The sequence below is a fragment of the Oratosquilla oratoria genome, chromosome 1, assembly GCF_046742065.1.
Source record: "Oratosquilla oratoria isolate Oo_2021 chromosome 1, ASM4674206v1, whole genome shotgun sequence".
Lineage (NCBI taxonomy): Eukaryota > Metazoa > Arthropoda > Malacostraca > Stomatopoda > Squillidae > Oratosquilla > Oratosquilla oratoria.
The window spans coordinates 117,449,645-117,470,023 of NC_134777.1; the positions used below are offsets into that span (position 1 = coordinate 117,449,645).

The 20,379-nt window shown below is 38.8% G+C and overlaps 1 protein-coding gene across 2 annotated transcripts in view; it reads right to left on the minus strand.

The window, feature by feature from the left end:
- Positions 1-4,918: 4,918 nt before the first annotated feature.
- Positions 4,919-20,379, minus strand: part of Akt (AKT serine/threonine protein kinase) — a 38,762-nt gene continuing 23,301 nt past the window's right edge. For both annotated transcript variants that reach the window (XM_076184997.1, XM_076185007.1), the window contains 7 exons: positions 20,211-20,333; positions 19,723-19,914; positions 18,464-18,592; positions 17,522-17,659; positions 16,930-17,094; positions 16,635-16,778; positions 4,919-9,217 (listed from right to left, as the gene is read on the minus strand). In XM_076184997.1, coding sequence (XP_076041112.1) covers positions 9,125-9,217; positions 16,635-16,778; positions 16,930-17,094; positions 17,522-17,659; positions 18,464-18,592; positions 19,723-19,914; positions 20,211-20,333 — 984 coding nt within the window. In that variant the 3' untranslated portion in view covers positions 4,919-9,124. The remainder of the gene's footprint in view (positions 9,218-16,634; positions 16,779-16,929; positions 17,095-17,521; positions 17,660-18,463; positions 18,593-19,722; positions 19,915-20,210; positions 20,334-20,379) is intronic.

Consider the following 20,379-nt stretch of genomic DNA (forward strand, 5'->3'; position numbering starts at 1 on the left):
GTTGAGATAAACAACACTAAGGTTAGACAAAGGGAGGTATAGAGGAACTAGGAGAGGTCACACATTGACCTCACTCATCCTAAGCACATGTTATGACCAAAGATTATCTCAGTTCTCCTCAATTTACTCCATTATATATATATATATATTTTTTTTTTTTACAAAATCATGTCTTATATGATAACATGCTTAAATTCATCATGCAGTGTCATTAAACACTCCTATGACCACAATATAAATTTAAGCATGATTTATAAGTTGAACAATTTTATCATTAAGATTATATATAATGCAGCAAGCCAATGAGAGCTTTGGTTAACCTTAAGTCATACCATGTTTGGGTCGAGTGAAGTCAGTTATTGAACTCTTCCAGTTAATTTATTTCCCCCTTTTTCTGATCTTCTACTGTGTGCTAATCTCAATTTTCTCTATGTACTTGGAATATGTCTCAATAAATGAAAATATCTGGAGTATTTATCTTTATTTCCCAGTGTTTTTAGCAATATATATACATACACACACGTTGACAAGTTTCAATGACTAGAAACCCGTGGCCCTCCAATGGCTGACATTACCTCTAGAGCCCTCTAATAGTTCGTCATCATCATGTCCCCATAGAGCCACCCTTCCCATTCTAAACAAATCTCTGCACAATAAGTCAAATCATCCCAACCATAGGTCATGTGGGTATCTTCTTCATTTCCTCCACCAAGGATTCTCTCTTGTATTTACCTAGTTGTATTTTGCGGGAAGAGAGCTATGCTTGTAGTGACCCGCTTTTGTACTTTTCTGCATCCAGTTTTTTCTTAGTCATGTATAGTTTTAGCACTCACTGTTTTCTCGTTCAGTTTGTTCCAGATATCTATCACCCTGTGTGGGAAGCTATTCTTTTTCAGATCTCTTCTGAGACTGTCCTTCTTAAGTCTCTTTTCGTGTCCTCTTGTATTTCTTCTGTCCCATTTTAGTAGGTTATCTCTATCAAGAATTTCAATCCTTTTCATAATTCTGTAGATGGTCAGCAAATCACCTCTTTCTCTTCATTGGAGGTAAACCTGTGAGTAGGATCCACAGGAATGTGAGTTGCATGCCCATAGAGGCAGAGTTAATATTTGTAAATTATTCTGATAGCAGGCTTTGATTAAGCCTCACTGGTTTGTTACAATATCATAACCAGCAATATCCAATATTTCTCTGGAAGGCACTTAGTACCAAAGATGTCATGATGCCTCTTCACGTCAGTATTCATCGTCATGTCTCACAACCATACAGCAAGACAATGAGCACAAACAGCTTCAATATTCAGATCTTAGTCCTCCCACATACGTACTGAGAACACAATAACTCTGCTTCATTCCACCGTGAGCCATGCTAATCTTTTGAAAGACTTCCTGACACCACCACCATGGGTCTTCTGCAAGAGAGACCAGGAGTAACAAATTGATCCACCACTGTTCTGCACTATACTATCAAGTTATAAGAAACTTAAGGTCATCACCATATGCATGATGAGATTGAACACCATGATCCAGTAAGCCCTCAAATACCTAGATCTTAGTCTTTCTCCTGGAGACCTGCAACGATTCAAGGTAATTTTTGTCCAGCCAATGCAGGAAAGCTTCTACCATTGCTGACGGCGTAAATCATCTATTCTGGCTTCCAACACAATGAAAAGGATGATGCTATTTTTGTTACCTTTAAATTAGAAAAATGTATGCAAAACTAGAGAGCAGAGTTTATAAAATAATCTATTTAAATGGTTCATACCAAATTACTCTTGTGCTTTCCATACCCACGGAGTTCATCCCTCCCTTTATGGCACACGTCCTTAGAACCACCCTTCCATTCTCCTCTTCCTGATTCCAATGCATTTTTCTTTCTCTTCTGTACTTTCTGTCCTTTAATCCTCTCTGCAGACTGTCTGTTTATTTCTTTTATCCAAGCCCTTATACAGTATTCTATTTCTACCTCACCAAATAGGTATCACCTTGATAGTTTTATTTCTTTCTTTGTCAGCATCATTATGACAAAATGATTGGATCAAATGACATAAAACTTTTTCAGAAAAGGTGGACAATGGTCCCTCTATGACTCCATTAAATTCTAGAAGTAACTAGATTAAGTTCAATCACCAAAAAAATGTGAAAGTCATTTTTGGTTGAAAATTAAAAAAAAATAATAATAATAAATAAATAAATAAAAACAAAAATTAAATAAATAAATAAATCAAACCAAAACCAAAATCATCTTTACCTTATTTTTCAATTGTAAAGTTATCAATGGTGAAATATCTGCTGCAAATTGAGGTTAGTTATACCTGACAATCCTTCAAATTCCTGATTCCTATATTCTCTTAGCCATCCTGTCCCCAATCATTCCCCCATATTCCAATAATTTCATTTTAGTTAATCTCTTCTATATTCATCCTAATTTCTTCTTTAGCTCTACGGGTTTTCCAATAAAATATACTCACTCTTTGAAATGTTTCATCCTTTTGTCAAACCCACTGGTCCATTATCAGCTGTGCCTAGCGAATGGTCGTCATCAGTTTGAAAAAAAAAAAATATATAAAAAAAAAAAAAATAAGTCTTTTCCACCTCCCTTGTATGTTCACAAATTTTTAAACTGATGACCACCATTTTCTAGACATAGCTGATAATGAGGACCAATGGATTCAGCAACATTACTAAACATTTCATAGCAAGTACACGTTTTAGGAGCGCCCTGTGGTTGAAAACACATTATTTTAATATGGTATCCCAGTAACCACAATTCCTTCCCGCTAACAAATAGAACACCCAGAAAATGAAGAGAAATCAGCTGATGCAATGGTGAGCTATATCCATAGGTTCACTCATCTGCTTGCAATATACGAGAAATTTTGATGCAACTTTGAGCATTCAATTAGCCTACAGAACAGTTATTTTTCTTTCTACCTCACCCAGCTTCCTCTGACCTTTACACAGAAAAAATAGAAACAAGACCAAGGTGGATTAGTCCCGTCTTCTTGATACCTCAACTATTATAACCACTATGTTCTCTACCAGTGATTTAATAAAATTTTCATTCCTTGCCACATTCTTGAATGCTCTAGCTGCCTAATTTATGTCCATTGATCAATGTTCCACACTCAGTATTATTCCTCTATCCATTTATATCTACCCTGTTGAAAACACCCTTTTACATAACTCCCGGTATCTCCCCATCTACACAAAGAATTTTATTTAGTTCTCCTGTTTATTTCCACAATTGTGCTCCACTTCAGGGTCCTCCTGTTAATTTGATTAAAAAAAAAAAAAAAAAAAAAAATCAGCTTCTTTCCAATAGGCCTTTATACATGCCTTTCTTCATCCTTGCTCTTTGCTATCCAAAGTATCTTTACTTTCATCTCATACATGAATGTTCCCCACAGTAATCCAGTCCATCTTGTGCTCTTTCTAGGTTCATGAATACTATAACCCATCCCCACTCTCCCACATACTTATTATTCATACTATTCTATATATACAGAGGTAGAACTAGAAATTTTGTGGGAAATAATATCTTAATTTTCAGCAGTCTCTCAGTGAGCCATTGGAAAGTAATGAGAATTCTAGATATATATATATGATTTATAATGGGAGCCATTGTTAATTCAATAGTTGCCAATGATCACCAGCACAACAGCTATAGTGAGTGGCTAACAGACCTTGCTACACAGCAATACCAGACTACTGAGTGGCAGGGATAGTCAAGTAAACACAGAGATCAGTTGAAGTTTTTATTCCCTTATATTTCATCCTTATCAGGACTTCCTCTGGGGAAGGGAATCAAAACTCCAACTAATTTCTGTTTTACCGATCATCTGTCTTCCATACTTTGACAACCAGGCTTTCTCTTCAAAAAATTTCAGCTTACTATTGATTAAATATGTGTAACAATTATACCTCTTTACTTTTTGAGTGATTGCATGCCTTGGCTGGCTAGCTCCCTTATAAGGGGAAAGAAATCTTTTGGTATATAGACTTTTTGATAGTTCTAATGGTTTTGTAAACAAGTTTCACTAAAATACATTTTCAAACTTGCTTATTCAAGATTGTCAAAGCACGTCTGTCCAGCAGTATTTACATAACTTAAATATGTTTCGCAGCACACATAATCCAACTTTTTTTTTACAATTTTCAAAGAAGCTAATGCTTCATAGAAAATATGTTTCATGAGTAACCATTACCCCTAAAAAGAGCATAACAGTAAGTGTCCAAAATAATATGCACTAGAACCCACTGAGAGTGCACATGTCAACACAGAATGATATTACTTTTTATTGTCAGGCATATGCAGTGGAATCAGCAATAGCTCCCATTACTTCTGATGCCTGTTATGGAAAAAGGGTTCTACATTTCCATATATGTAAACAAAAAAAGAAAATATTGTCTTACACCTCCAGCTGTGTTTTCTCTAGTAAATCTTTGATGGAATGGACTCGCCTCCCCTCTTCCCACACCACACCAAGCCATGTATCAAATATACACTTTGGTCTCTTAATCTGACACTTGCCAACCGCCCAGACATAAACCCACTTCAGGAATTGGTAGTGTTTTGTGTCCTCGGCCAATTCCTCAAGTGGGTTCATGTCCTGGGGCCAAATGTCCACACAAGTGGTAGTTGGCGGGTGTTGGATTAAAAGACCTAGGTGTACACATGTACATATTTTCTAGTTTGTCACATTTCATATACAAGTTCTGTCAACTTTTATATGTTACATTACATTTAAAATTTTGATATATTTCTAAAACAGCAACTATTAATTTTTCATTCTATTTGGAAAATACTGCTTTAAAATCAAATCTGGTTTTATGTCAATCTTAATTTCTGTAATGAAGTTAAATTTTGTCATTTGGTGTTTGGTTCCCATCATAGGTAATAAAAAAAATATCACAAATTCCTTGACAATATTATTTTTGGCAACCAAAGAACAACCATTCAATTCCTTCATTCACTTGTCAGCTAACACTCGCACTTGGCCTTCTGGCTTTGGATTCTGCCGGAAAAATAACCTCAAAAGGATACACATCATCATTCCCTAAGTTAATTCATTCTTGTGCTCATTTCAAGGTTCCATGAGTTTGGAGGTGGTGACAGAAAACAAAAATCACCTTGCACTACAAAGATCTAAAACTTCAGCTGTGTATAATCCCTTCATGTGAAACTGTACACATACATAAGCAATTCATTATACTAATGTACAAAGCCCATGGAAGATAGTGAAGACAAAATACAGAGAGCATAAGTTCAAAGGAGGAGACTAACCATTACAACAATACATACATATACCAATGCGTATTTCCCCCTTACAAGGGAGCCAAAAACAAAGGCATAAAATCCACTCCCACCCATACCATCCCCACATACTCCACTCCCATTCACCACCCTCTCTCCCTCCCTCCCTCTTATCTTGGCTCCTCTTGGATGACAGGTCATCCCTGCATCTTGTCCACTGCCCTGGATCAGAAGCAATGTAACAAGACACAGGACATCCACAGCAAGGCTGCTTCATTTAATCGGTGACCCCCCTCTCCATCCCCCTCGTGCAGAAAAAGAAATGGGGAGAAATCCCTTCAGGCTGCATCAAAATATCAATCACACATACCCCCTCACCCTCACCATCCCCCATCCAGTCCCTTCCATGCATCACAGCATCATCCATACACAACCCTTCTCCACTCACCCAATCTTCTACTCTCATCTTTCCTCAATAGACACTCCTCTCTTTCCCAATCCCTCTTTTACCCCCATCCACCCATCTCATCCTTGGTCACGCCCTCATGTTCACTCCTTCCAATTCTGTCTTCCACACCTCTTTTACTAATCTTTCTTCACTCATTTTTTCCATGTATCCAAACCTTCCCAATACTCTTTCATCAACCCAATCTCCCAACTCTCTTTCCACCCCCGTTCTCGTCCTCATCTCGTTTCTCACTCTATCCACCCTAGTAACCCCTATCATACTTCTCAGGCATTTCATCTCAAACACATTTAAATTCTTCCTCTCTTTTGTTCCATGTTTCTGCCCCATACAATGCTGTTGGCACAATCACTCCTTCATACAACCTCCTCTTACCATCCATTCCTAAATGTCTATTTTTCTTTACACTTTTTAATCTCCCAAGGCATTTGCTTCTCTCAATCTACATTCTACCTCCACCATCACTCTTCCCTTTCCCACCACATTCGCACCCAAGTATCTAAACCTATCCACTTCCTCCAATCTCTCTCCCTTAATACTTCCAATTTGCTGCCACTTTCTCCCCTTGTACATATCATCACCTTATTTTTACTCACATTTATCTTCAACTTCCTTCTCTCACACACCTTCCTAAACTCTGTCACTAACTTCCTCAATCCTTTCTCTGATCCTGCTACAAGCACAGTGTCATCAGCAAACAACAACTGGCTTATCACCCACTGTTCTCCATTTTCTTTAACCATCTCCAATCCCAGACCCATTACCCTTGCATTTACCTCTCACACCACCCCATCCATGTATAAATTGAACAGCCATGGTGACATAATACATCCCTGGTGAAGTCCCACCTTTACCTCAAACCACTCACTCTCTCCATTTCTAATTCTAACACAGGCCCCACTATTCTCATAAAAACTCTTGACTGCTCTTAACAGCTTTCCTCCTATCCCATATATCTGCAACATAAGCCTTTTCCAAATCCATAAGGGCCCCAAAACATCCTTATTTTTTCCTAAAGCTTTCTCACATATCTGCCTTATAAAAAAAATCTGATCCACACAACCTCTACCTGTCCCCACCAATTCCCTCTATTCCTCTCCTAATCCTCTCAATCAAAACCCTCCTATAAGACTTCCCAACTACACTAAACAAACTGATCCCTCTGAAACTACTACACACACTTGTCCACTTTTCACTTGTAAAGTGGAACTATACAGGCACTCCTCCAGTACTCTATCCTCTTTTAGACGAACATTAAACAACCTTGCCAGCCAGTCCACCATTACTGTACCTCCTTTTTTTAGACACTCCACATGACACCCATCCAACCCGTTATTTCCTTACCACTTCCCACTACAACTACCTTTACCTCCCTATCCTCCTTCACATTTAGCAACTCTAATCTGCCATCTTCTTCTTACTGCTGTCTCTTCCATTATCATCTCTCCATCAGCACCTTTTACCTTTTCTTCTCTACTTGATTCACCTCCTTTTCCTCTCTTAATTTCCTTCCAAAACATCTTTTTATTACTTTCAAAAATTTCTGTCAAACTCATACCCCATTTCACATCTGCTCTCCTCCTTGCCTCCTTTATCTTATGCTTTACTTCTCTTTTTTTTTTTTTTTTTGTATCTCTTATAAGATTCTCTTATCCTATTTTGTAACCAATGCTTTCTTCTCTTCCACAATCTTCTTTGCTTCCTCATCCCATCATTCACTACCCTTCCTTCTAATTCCTCCCATCCTCCTTGTTCCATACACCAACTTTGCACACCTTGTAACTCTCTCCTTGAAACATCCCCATTCCTCCTCCTCCTCTCCTAGTTCTATTTTATCCTTCACTTCCTCCCACTCCTCTCTCAGCTTCTAGTACTCCTCCTTTTCTTCACCATTTACACAGTTTACTCTAAGCACCTACCTACCTTCTGTCCTTTTCCTCTTTCTCCATCTATCCTCCACTCTCAACTTACATTCCACCAAAAAATTATCTGATATTCCCCAATTCTCTCCCTTTAGAACATGTATATCCAAAATTCTTCCTCTTCTACTAGTTAACACTATATAGTCCATTAAAGCCCCATCTACCACCCTTCCATCCACCACCCTCTCCCATGTATACTTATGCTTGACTTTCTTCCTAAACACTGTATTTGTTATCATCAACTATCTTTCTAAATACATCTCCACCATCAACTCACCACTCCGATTTTTTCCTGAAACTCCACACTTCCCAACCACTCCATCTACAACAATGATTGGCTTTAACATAAGAAACATAGATTTCAAACAAGCACTGATTGGAAATAAGTAAGCTTTAAACATACTATGCATAACAAATAATGACAAAAGAGGAAATGGTGTTGAGCTATTGCAGCAGTAAAGCCATAGAATGGGCACAGGTGGGAAGAGTTGCCTGACCTGCAACGACAACTTGGGTCTTGCAACTCAAGTCTTACCATCGGCCTTGCACACAACACATAATGCCCAGGCTTGTGTTGATCTCTAAACATTAATAATTAAAATGATCAACAACACATATATTCTATCTCCTGGAAAAAGCAGACTTCAGTCTGTGTGAGGATAATGGACACCAATGACAAGAACATTATGCAACCAAAGGCAAATATTCTGCCATGGTTGCATTTCTAGGTAAGGCATTGAAGGAATTCATTCCAGCCAAACAAACACACTGCTCCACACAACATTCCACTGCACTCTACTTCACTACATATAACACTTCACAATATTCAAGCACAGATTTACCATGTTTAAGCTTTTTCACCCATTCAAAAACATATAGCATCATTCCAATCCATTACTTCCAATCTCAGTCAAACTCATTTTCTTATACTATACAATCCGTACATCTGTATACACAGTACCCTCCATACTTTAGTTGAGCAGATGCATACAGACGAACTTAGCTACTCTACACAGGCAATTACAAATTTCAGTTAATTCTTGTACACATTGTCATTCAATTCCGAATAGGTTTGACACGAAGACAAGTGAGACTGCCTTTAGAATTTCCAGCTGGGCAAGTCCAACGTACAAACGTTAACTGGCACATCACACACGTCTATTTTCCAATAAGCTCTTCATAACACTGTGGTTATCAGACAGAATGACCAACTTCACTTTCATCAGTAAGCTGGTGATAAATCTGTTTCAGGAGTCAGCACAAAGTGACTATAGACACATTTCCCACAGATGTCATTTCTTCTTTATCCATCACATTCTACACTTTCATAACTTTACAAGATTCCCACCTCACTCACTAGTTAGGAAACAATTTTCTGTACTCTTTTTTAGATTCTAGACACTTTCACCACAAGAGTGCTCTAGACAACAAACACAGGGATGACACAGGAGTAACCTTTCACCACTCCTGCTAAGGATCTTCATGGCCTTATCTCCATAGCATTGAAGCTAGTCGCCAAAGAGCTGCCAATGGTGGACGCGGAGGAATCCTGATATGAGAAGTGGTCAAACACCTGCAAAGCAATCAGTCATAACAGAATTTGGTTTCATGGACTGCATCTTTTAATTTAACACATACAGAGAGACACTTACCCAGTTTACACAATTCCTATGCTGCAACTATCTGCTTAACAAAATAGTTTATACATGCATTTGCATAAGCTATAAAGAAATAACTTTTTTCATTCACAAAATTATGCCACATTTTATTCATGTGAATGGCCTTTCATAAATCAGTTACAACACAAATATTCCTAGGATTGTGGTTCCATTAGATATAAAATAAAATTTAATAAGAATCAAATTTATTTTGTATACAATAATGAAAAAAGTATACATATATATGTATACATATATATATATATATATATATATAGCTATTTCCTCTTTACAAGGAAGACAGCCAAAAACAAAGGCATAAAATCCACTCCCACCCATTCCATCCCCATATACTCCACTCCCATTCACCCTCTCCCTCCCTCTTATCTTGAATCTTCTTGGATGACGGGTCATCCCTACAACTCACCCACTGCCCTAGGTCAGAAGCAATGTAGCAAGACATAGCAAGACTTCATTTAATTGGCAACCCCCTCTCCGTCCCCACCCACTCCCTTCCCTGCATCACAGCATCATCCATACACAACCATTCTTCCCTCACCCCCATCTTCTGTCTTCTCCCATCCTTCCTCAATGCCCCTTTCACCCCATCCATCCATCTCATCCTTGGTCACCACCTCATGTTCACTCCTTCCACCTCTGCCTTCCACACCTCTTTTACTAATCTTTCTTCATTCATTCTTTCCATGTGTCCAAACTACCCCAATACTTTTTCAACCCAATCTCCCAACTCCCTTTCCATCCCCACTCTCCTCCTCACCTCCTTGTTTCTCATTCTATCCAGCCTAATAACCCCATCATACTTCTCAGGCATTTCATCTCAAACACATTTAAACTCTTCCTCTCTTATGTTCCATGTTTCTGCCCCATACAGTGCTGTTGGTACAATCACTCCTTCATACAATCTCCTCTTGGCATCAATTCTCAAATGTCTATTTCTCATTACACTTTTTATTCCCCCCAAGGAATTTACTCTCAATCTACATTCTACCTCCACCTTCACTCCTCCCTTTCCTGCCACATTCACACCCAAGTATCTAAAGTTATCCACTTCCTCCACTCTCCCTTAATACTCCCAATTTACTGTCACTTTCTCCTCTTGTACATTTCATCACCTTACTTTTACCCACATTTATCTTCAACTTCCTTCTTTCACACACCTTCCTAAACTCTGTCATTTACTTCCTTAATCCCTCCTCTGATCCTGCTACAAGTACAGTGTCATCAGCAAACAACAACTGGCTCATCTCCCATTTTTCTCCATTTTCTTTAACTATCTCCAAGCCCACGTTTTGCCTTTCCCTTCTTGGCTTCCTCCCTTGAAAGGGGGAAAAATCCTTGGTATATGTATGTATGTATGTATCTCCAAGCCCTGGCCCAATACCTTTGCATTTACCTCTCACACAATGTTCCCTCTAGTTTTTTGCTGTGAGTGTATGTACAAATTTGCTCGAGTGCAAATTTTGCCTACTCTGAAAAGTATGTGCACACCCATGCAAGTCACAATCTGATCATCAAGCACGAATTTGTAAGTTTGTATTACATACTACCTTCAATTATTGGTTTGACAGTTGGTAAGTTACCATATTTTTAGTGAATTTATAAGCTAATGTTTGGACGGAACTTCTTTATTGAATGATTTTAATATAATTTGAAAACCTTGTGTGCGCACATTTTTTCTTTATGTGCGCTAGTTGTAAAACATATGTGCTTCTGCACATGCTCACAGCTTAGAGGGAATGTTGCTCTCGCACCACCCATCCATGTATAAATTGAACAGCCAAGGCGACATAACACATCCCTGGCAAATTCCCACCTTTACCTAAAACCACTCACTCACTCCATTTCTAATTCTAACACAGGCTCTACTATCCTCGTAAAAAATCTATGTAAATAAAAATTGTATGCTGATGCAAACAAGGCAGTTCCACTGGAGGGGACACTCTAATACCAGTAATTCACCTGCTTAATGTCAAACCACAAGGAAATATTTCCACTCACCTGAAATCAACCTGTTATTAATGTAATATCATCATAACTTATAATAAGAAAGCATTGCGATAACATTAAAAGGGTTTCAAAAAAGGAAGCATGTAAGCTAGTAAAACAGCTTAGCATATTCCTGCAAGTCTATTTTGGTTGTGTTCAGTTATGTAACAATAAAATTTATTATACTCACCAGCATGAAAAATACACAAATAAATAAAAACAAATCAGTATTATCAAAATTCTAAAAAGGTCTTGTTTCCCCTGGTCTCTCTAGCAGGAGATCCACAACCCCCAGGTAAGAGCAATGGCTAGCAGGCCCATAGGTCACTTTGTAGAAATATTGTACTGATATATATGGATTGTTTGTCTATTCATGTTAAGGTACATAACAAAGAAACCTTTCATGCAACTCAAGATCACTGAAATGTAAGTGGTACATGTTTTTCATGGCATTAGTGTTTACCTGAGAATACATACATACATACATATACCAAGGTTTTTTTCCCCCTTACAAGGGAGGCAGCCAAAAAGGAAAAGGCATAAAATCATTCCCACCCATTCCATCCCTGAATACACTCCACACCCCTGAAAATACACACTGTGTATACATACAGTGGGTGGGAATGGATTTATGCCTTTGATTATGGCTACCTCCCTTGTATGGGGGGAAAAAGCCATTGGTATATGTATGTGTGTGTATATGTATGTATGGATGTATGTATGTATATATATATATATATATATATATATATAATATATATATATATATATATATATATATATATATATATATATATATATATACATACATATACACAGCACATACCAAAAGATGTGTTTGTGTCTTACTGGTTTGCTTTGTATTTGAGTAGTGAGCAGGGGACAAGAATGACCCTTTATCCATGAAGAACTATGATAAGAGGGAAACAAGGGTGGTAGATGGGAGTGGAATGAGTGGGGGAGGGTGTATGACTTTGACTACCTCCCTTCTAAGGGTGAAAATGCCCTTGGTATATAGAGGATGGCAGCAAATTGGAAGTGAGTATTAAGGGAGAGGTGGGTAGCTTTCAATACTTAAGGGCAAATGTGGTAGGAGTAGGAGGAGTGGAGGTGGAGGTAGAATGTAGATTGAGAGAAGTGGGTGGGTGCCTTGGGGGATTGAAAAGTGTAATGAGAAATAGACATTTGGGAATGGATGCTGAGAGGAGATTGTATGAAGGACTGATTGTGTTGACAGCATTGTGTGGGGCAGACACATGGAACATGAGAGAGGAAGAGTTTAAATGTGTTTCAGATGAAATATCTAATTATGGTAGGGGTTAATAGGCTGGATAGAGTGAGAAACAAGGAGGTGAGGAGGAGAGCAGGGGTAGAAAGGGAGTTGGGAGATAGGGTTAATGAGTGTTGGGATGGTTTGGACACAAGGAAAGAATGAGTCAAGATATATTAGTAAAAGAAGTGTGAAAGGCAGAGGTGGAAGGAGTGAACGTGAGGTGGCGATCAAGAATGAGAGGGATGGATGGGATATATGGAGTACTGTGAAAGAGAGAGATGTCTGTTGAGGAAGGAAGGGAGAAGACAAGATAGAGGTGAGTGGAGAATGGTTGTATATGGATGATGTTGTGATGCATGGAAGGGCGAGGGTATAGGATGGAGGGTTAGGGAGTATGTGTGAATATTTTGATGCAGCCCAAAGGGATTTCTCCCCATCTCTTTTTCTGCTTGAGGGGACAGAGAGGGGGAAGGGGGGTTGCTGATTAAATGAAGTGGCCTTGCTGTGGATGTGCTGTCTTGCTACATTGCTTCTGACCCAAAGGAGTGGACAAGATGCAGGGATGACCCGTCACCCAGGAGGAGCCAAGAAAAGAGGGAAGGAGAGGTGGTGAATGGGAGTTGAGTATGTGGGGCTGAAATGGGTGGGAGTGGATTTATGCTTTTTGACTTTGGCTACCTCTCTTGTAAGGGGGGGTAAAAGCCCTTGGTATATGTATATGTATGTATGTGTATGTACATATATATATATATATATATACACATATATGTACATATATATACATATATATATATATATATATGTATATATATATATATCAGATGAGAGGGAGGGTGGGAGGGGTGTGGAGTATATTTGGGGATGAAATGGGTGGGGGTGTTTTTGTGCCTTTCCCTTTTTGGCTACCTCCCTTGAAAGGGGGAAAAAGCCTTGGTATATGTATGTATGTATGTATGTATATATATATATATATATATATATATATATATATATATACACACACACATATACATACATATACCAAGGCTTTTTCCCCCTTCCTGGGGAGGTAGCCAAAAAGGAAAAGGCATAAAATCATTCCCACCCATTCCAGCCCTGAAAACACTCCACACCCCTCCACCCTCGCTCCCATCTTAGCACCTCCTAGATGACAGGTCATCCCTGCACCCTGTCCACTGCCCTGGGTCATAAGCAGTGTCGCAAGACACAGCACATCCACAGCAAGGCCGCTTCATTAAATTGGCGACCCCCACTCTCCGTCCCCCCATATAAATGAGAGGACGGGGAGAAATCCCTTCGGGCTGCGTCAAAATTTTGCTCACACACACTACCTCACCCCCCATCCCCCTGTCCATTCCACCTCATGCATCACAACATCTTCCATATACAACCATTCTCCATTCACCCGTCTTCTGTCCTCTCCCGTCCTTCCTCAACAGACATTCCCCTCTTCCCCAAAGCCCCCTTCACCCCATCCATCCATCTCATCCTAGGATGTCCCCTCATGTTCACTCCCTCCACATCTGCCTTCCATACCTCCTTTACTAGTCTTTCTTCACTTATTCTTTCCAAACCATCCTAATACTCTTTCATCAACCCTATCTCCCAACTCCCTTTCCACTCCTGTTCTCCTCCTCACCTCCTCATTTCTCACTCTATCTAGCATAGTAACCCCCATCATACTTCTCAGACACCTCATCTCAAACACATTCAAACTCCTTCTCTCTTCTTCTCTTATGTTCCATGTTTCTGCTCCATACAGTGCTGTTGGCACAATCACTCCTTCATACAGTCTCCTCTTAGCATCCATTCCCAAATTTCTATTCCTCATTACACTTTTTAATCCACCAAGGCATTTACTCGCTTCTCTCAATCTACATTCTACCTCCACCTTTACTCCACCTTTTCCTGCCACATTTGCACCCAAGTATCTAAAACTATCCACTTCCTCCAGTTGCTCTCCCTTAATGCTCACTTCCAGATTACTGCCACTTTCACCCCTTGTACATCTCATCACCTTACTTTTACCCACATTACTTTTATATATATATATATATATATTTAGATAGACTGTTAAACTGAAAATATATAATTATATACCAAAGGTCCTCTCCCTATATTTTGGGGTAGCTGAATCACAGCACACAACCCTACATACACGACCCAATTTACACCCTTGCCCTTTTCAGCACATTCCCTGACCCTGCTTACAGCAAAAACAAGGTTATAAATAATCAGAGGGAATAAATATCATATAGCCCATTTATTCCACATGTACATACACAAAAATGTCTTTATCCCTTTTGTAAGGAAGGTGACCAACCAATGCATACACACCCTCCACCCATCCCCACAACCATTTGTTTTCCCTTTCATCTTAGCTTCTCTTGGATGAAGGGCCACTCCTGTCCCTCACTCACTGCTCAGGTCAGATGCAATGTAGCTAGACACAGCATCTCCACAGCAAGGCCCAAGAGCCAAAATGGGTTTACCCCACTGCTTCATTACATGGCAACCTCCACCCTCATCTATTCACAAAAATACAGAACAGGCAAGAAGAAATCCCTTGAGGCTATGTCAATTCATCATTCATTTACAACTACTCTCCACTCACACCTATCTCTTACCCTCTCCCTTTCCTGCTCAACAGACATTCCCCTTGCACCCAAGGCCCCCATCATCCCATCCATCCCCTTCTCAGTCTTCCCTTCAAGTACAATCCATCCACCTCTGCCTTCCATACCTTTTTTTCTAGTCTTTTTTCACTCATTCTTTCCGTATTTAATCTTTCCACAACTCCAGAAAACAGGAAGGGATTAAAGAGATGACATATTGGAATTGGATAGGTGTGAGATGGGTGAAGGGTGGGTGGGTGTATATCTTGGCTTGGTCATCTCCATTTCCAGTGGAAAAAGGCCTTCTGGTATATGTGTTCCTATATGATGTATATATACCTAAAGTTTCGTTGGCCAAAGTGGATGGCAATTGTCTTGACCCTTCTGCAGATCCCTCTAGGAAGAGATGGACTATTGTATGTATTGTAATAATGTGGGACCGTTTCTATACCAAAAAGTTATAGGAATAGGAGGTGAGCAGTCACTAGCTGTTAGGTCCCCATATGTAAGAAGGTGGAGGAAGTATGGTTAAAATTGATAAGAGAGATCTTAGGCCCAGTCTGAAGACATAGTGTATTTCCTGAAACAGATGAGGCTGTTGACAGGTTTTGAAGACAGGCAGAAGGAGAGGATTCTCATAGTTGTACATTTCACAGAATCACAAATTGCGGGTACCCACCGTTAGTCCAAGGGTCCGAGTACATAAGTACAATAACAATGTTATATATTTTTAACTCAAAATTGTAGTAAAGGGCAATGGAAAGTGATACATGCTGGAATACAAAACTTAACCTAAAACAAAACAAGAATAAGCAACTTCACTTTAGTTCCCAACTTTTAATAACTTTTCCTGCCCTTCAATTTTAACTGCAACTCAAATTATATGAAATGTTTATAACTGAAATGTTGACCTCCAGGAAATGACAAATGTAATCATCATTATTAAGAGACTTCTCCAACTATTATGTTGTTTACTATAAAAGGAGCAAAATGAATTAAACCATGCAAGAGATCTTGATAAAGCCAGATTGCTATTTTCACTAAAGCACATCATTCCATATTGAAAAAAATCAAGATTAATTAAATCAACTCAACGGAAACTATTACTTCTTAGTCTGGTCTTTTAATTAAAAGAACTAGTTCTACTCTGGACTAGTTGATAATTCAGCAGCAAAACTGTTTCAGAAAATTAAAATGAATTAAACAGATTCTTTTGTTCTGAACTTGCTAATTATAGCAAAAGCCTTGTACTCAATTTCTAATTGGGTAGTGAAACTCTACTTTGGGTTTGCTAATTATAGCTTGCCCCACACAGGACTTGCCTGATGTTTAAGCAGGTCTATTTAGGTAAATATGTGTCTAGCTGCGGCTGAAGGAGGCGAGAAAAAGCATAAACGTGTTCGGAATTAAAGTGTTTCAGTTGCTCACCTCCCTCACCTGTTCCTCCACAACTTCGTCGATTGAATTTAAGGGGCCCATGTGCTCCGGGGGCGTTAGCTCGACATTTTTGCCCGTGAACTCCGAGTCGAAATATCGAGTGTCCGTTTTACCTACCACTTGTGGCTTGAAAGGTGGCGTTAGCTGAAAGGTAAATAAACACAAAAATAACTTAACAATTTCACCCATGTTTTGGAAAGGGGGAAACACATCACAACCAAATATCAGTGTACTTAATAATTTCATTCTTGTGTTTAATTTATTTCATGGAGCACCTCTTATTATCATAGAGCACCTTTTTTTGCACGAGATGGTCCCAGTTGATGGTAAGATAGAAAGGATGACACTGAATCTCACAAGCATCTCCTGGTCCGCCCCCAAGCCGTCGAAGAGGGTCCTTCACTAAGAGTCCCTTTAGCATGTCACGTGCTTCTTGAGATATTGTTCTTGGAAATCTTACCTAGATGGAATGAACAACAACCACTCTAAAAGTAAAAAAAATTATCATGTTCCGAGAGAAATTAAGTTTTATACAAGACCTGATAAACTTTAAACCCTTTCAAATTGGACGTCACATAATTCGCAGAATCTGTTCTGCCTAACACCCACATCTTGCTGCTTCACCAAGATGCCCTCACTCTGACATGATATTCCCAAGACATCTTATTGTTACTGCCAAACCCATTTATTGTGTTAAGAGGGCAGTTACAAGGATGAAACTGTTAAAGATATAGAAATTATTTTAAGAGGGCAGTTACAAGGATGGAACAGTTAAAGATATGGAAATATCTTTTTTAAATGTCTACTTTTCAAATCCATTCATGACTACTAATCATTAAGCTCATATAATGAGACAAAAATATTCCAACATACACAGTAAGACTTACATCTTCTGAAACAATTAGTTTAAACAGCTTGTCATGGTCTCTGTCATAAAATGGAAGTCTTCCCACCATCATTTCATACAAGCAAACACCATAGCCCCACCAGTCTACAGCTTGACCATAGTCGTTCTCAACGAGTACCTGTACATAAAGAGAATTTTACATTTATTGATCATACATTTCTGTTCTCAGTGGATGAGGATGGAGCGTCACCATTTTATGAAGTGATGGGAAGTACACCATCTTCAGTTGTCTGGCCCTGTTCTCAAAGCGCCATATTTTGCTGTATTACTTCTGACGGAGAGGGGGGGGGATGCCAAATTAATGAAGTGGCCTTGCTGTGGATGTGCTGTGTCCTGCAACACTGCTTCTGACCCAGGGCAGTGGACAGGATGCACGGATGACCCGTCATCCAGGAGGTGCCAAGATGTGAGGGAGGGAAGAGGGTGGAGGGTAGTGGAGTATGTAGGGGATGGAAAGGGTGGGAATGGTTTCTATGCCTTTTCCTTTTTGGCTACCTCCCGTGTAAGGGGGAAAAAAAGCCTTTGGTATATGTATATGTATGTATACTTCTGACCCGAGCAGTGTGGTGGAAGCCAGGGATGACTCTCCATTTAACCATGAGGAGCCACGATGGGAGGAACATTGAACGGGTTTTTGAACGGTTGAGTTGGAAGCACAGTGGGTGTTCTCTTCCACACTGCTGGGGGTTAAGGCACTACTGTGTGATAGAGCACTTCCACAGCAAGGTTTGTCAGTTGAAATTCGTTAGCCGGCACTGCTTCATTATATGGTGACTCCTCCATGCAACTTCTCGTTCACTTACGAATTTTACAGAACACATGAGAAGAACGTTCCTTCAGACCACATCATCCTTTACTCATAGCAGCTTTTATTTAGTTCACATCAAGATCATGAGCAAAATAATGGGTCTCTCATCCATACCTCTGGGGCCAAGTACTCAGGAGTTCCGCAAAAAGTTCTTGTTGTCGTTCCATACATGATGTCTTCTTTGCAGAGCCCAAAATCGGCAATTTTTATGTGACCATCGGCATCCAAGAGCAGATTCTCAAGCTACAGTGGAAGTTGCAGAATTAGTCAGAGCAAATGAGTTATCTGCAAAAGACTTAAGTTTAATATTCACGTAAACTACGTATGATAATTGTTCCACTATAAAGTAGCCTTTCAAAACAAACAATTGCAAATTACATTCACATACCAATAACAAAAAGAAACTTCCACATTTCAAAACTGAATAAAAAAAAAAAAAAATAAACAAAATAAATATGTAAATACAGAAGTAAATAAATAAATACAGGCCATTTTTTCTCTTAGAAGAGGATAAAAATAATGACAAGAAATTAAGTATTACTTAAAGCATGTAACAAGTCCACTTAGTGTAACAAACTGAATTGGTATTTCTAGTGCAAAATATTTTATCATAGGAGTATTGAGGAAGATGACAAAGAAAAGGAAGAGGAAGAAGAAGAATTTATAATTTGTGTGTTCCTCCTTACTCCTCTTTTAAATAATAAATAAGTACCACATAGGAGCAATTTTGTCAAGAACGTTACCATCATGCAACAACTGAGACTGATGAAGATGACTCTTCGATTGAAATGCGGGTGACTGACACTGTCCAGCATGTGGAGAGAATGAAAAAAATCTGAAACCACACTTTAGGTTCAAATTACAATAAGGTTCATTCAACTGATGCCTCAAGTTTCTGTGACCAGACACCTGTGTCCAGACTGCAGCTAGCAACAGTTCTTACAATATCCCATTGATCTCGCTTGGTAGTCCAAAAAGAAATCCCTGCGCAGACTTTTGCTCTGTGAATGTGCAAGACCGTTTCTATGTCATCAGGTACAGAGATGAGGAGTGGAAAAGTCAGCACTTTTCAGGTCTGATAAAAAAAAAAATAATAATAATAATAATAATAATAATAATCAGGGAAAATTGGCAGAATGTGAGAAAGATGAAGATTAGTTGTGATTCCAAAACAGTGCCTGAAGGTTTACAGTTGTACATGTTGATGGGCTTTGAGGACAAAATGAGTGTTCATCGTACAGGGCCTGGTGGAGTTACCCATCAGTGACCCCAACTTTTAAGAAATACTGGCCAAATTTGAAGAAGGAAGAAATTCACTTGGCATGGAATACACTTTATCCTACATCAGCTCCCAAAGTAAATCTATAACTCACCTTGAGATCTCTATAGATTATATTTCTTTCATGAAGATACCCTAATGCAGAACAAATTTCAGCACCATAGAATTTGGCTCGCTCTTCCGGAAACACCCTCTCAAGATTTAAATGAAAGAAGAGCTCCCCCCCATTGACATACTCCATGACGAAACATAGGCGATCAGGAGTCTGGAAGGAATACTTGAGGCTCTGCAACATAAAAAAATATATATATATAAAAAATATTTTATCTATCATTCTTCAAGCAACTTTATGACAGAACAGAACACAATACTCACCACTTATTACACAATGGACCACTTACATGTTTTTTGTGTTATCCTCGGCATTTGTAATTGTTATTTCAAACTATGTGTCCTTTTCTTTATCTGCATTTCATGTATATTGATTCAATACCAAATAAAAAATAAATAAAAATAAATATCAAAAAATGTCGATGGATGTGTCTTACTAAAAATAATTTACTTCATATGCAAGTGACTTACAGTCAGGAAGGGATGGTCGACAGTTTGCAAGACTCTGTTTTCGGTAAGCGTGTGCTCAACTTCATCACGCTTGATTATGACATCCTTACGTAGAATCTTTATGGCATAAAAAGTGCTAGTATCCTGTTAAAAAAAAATATACATGTACATATATATATATATATATATC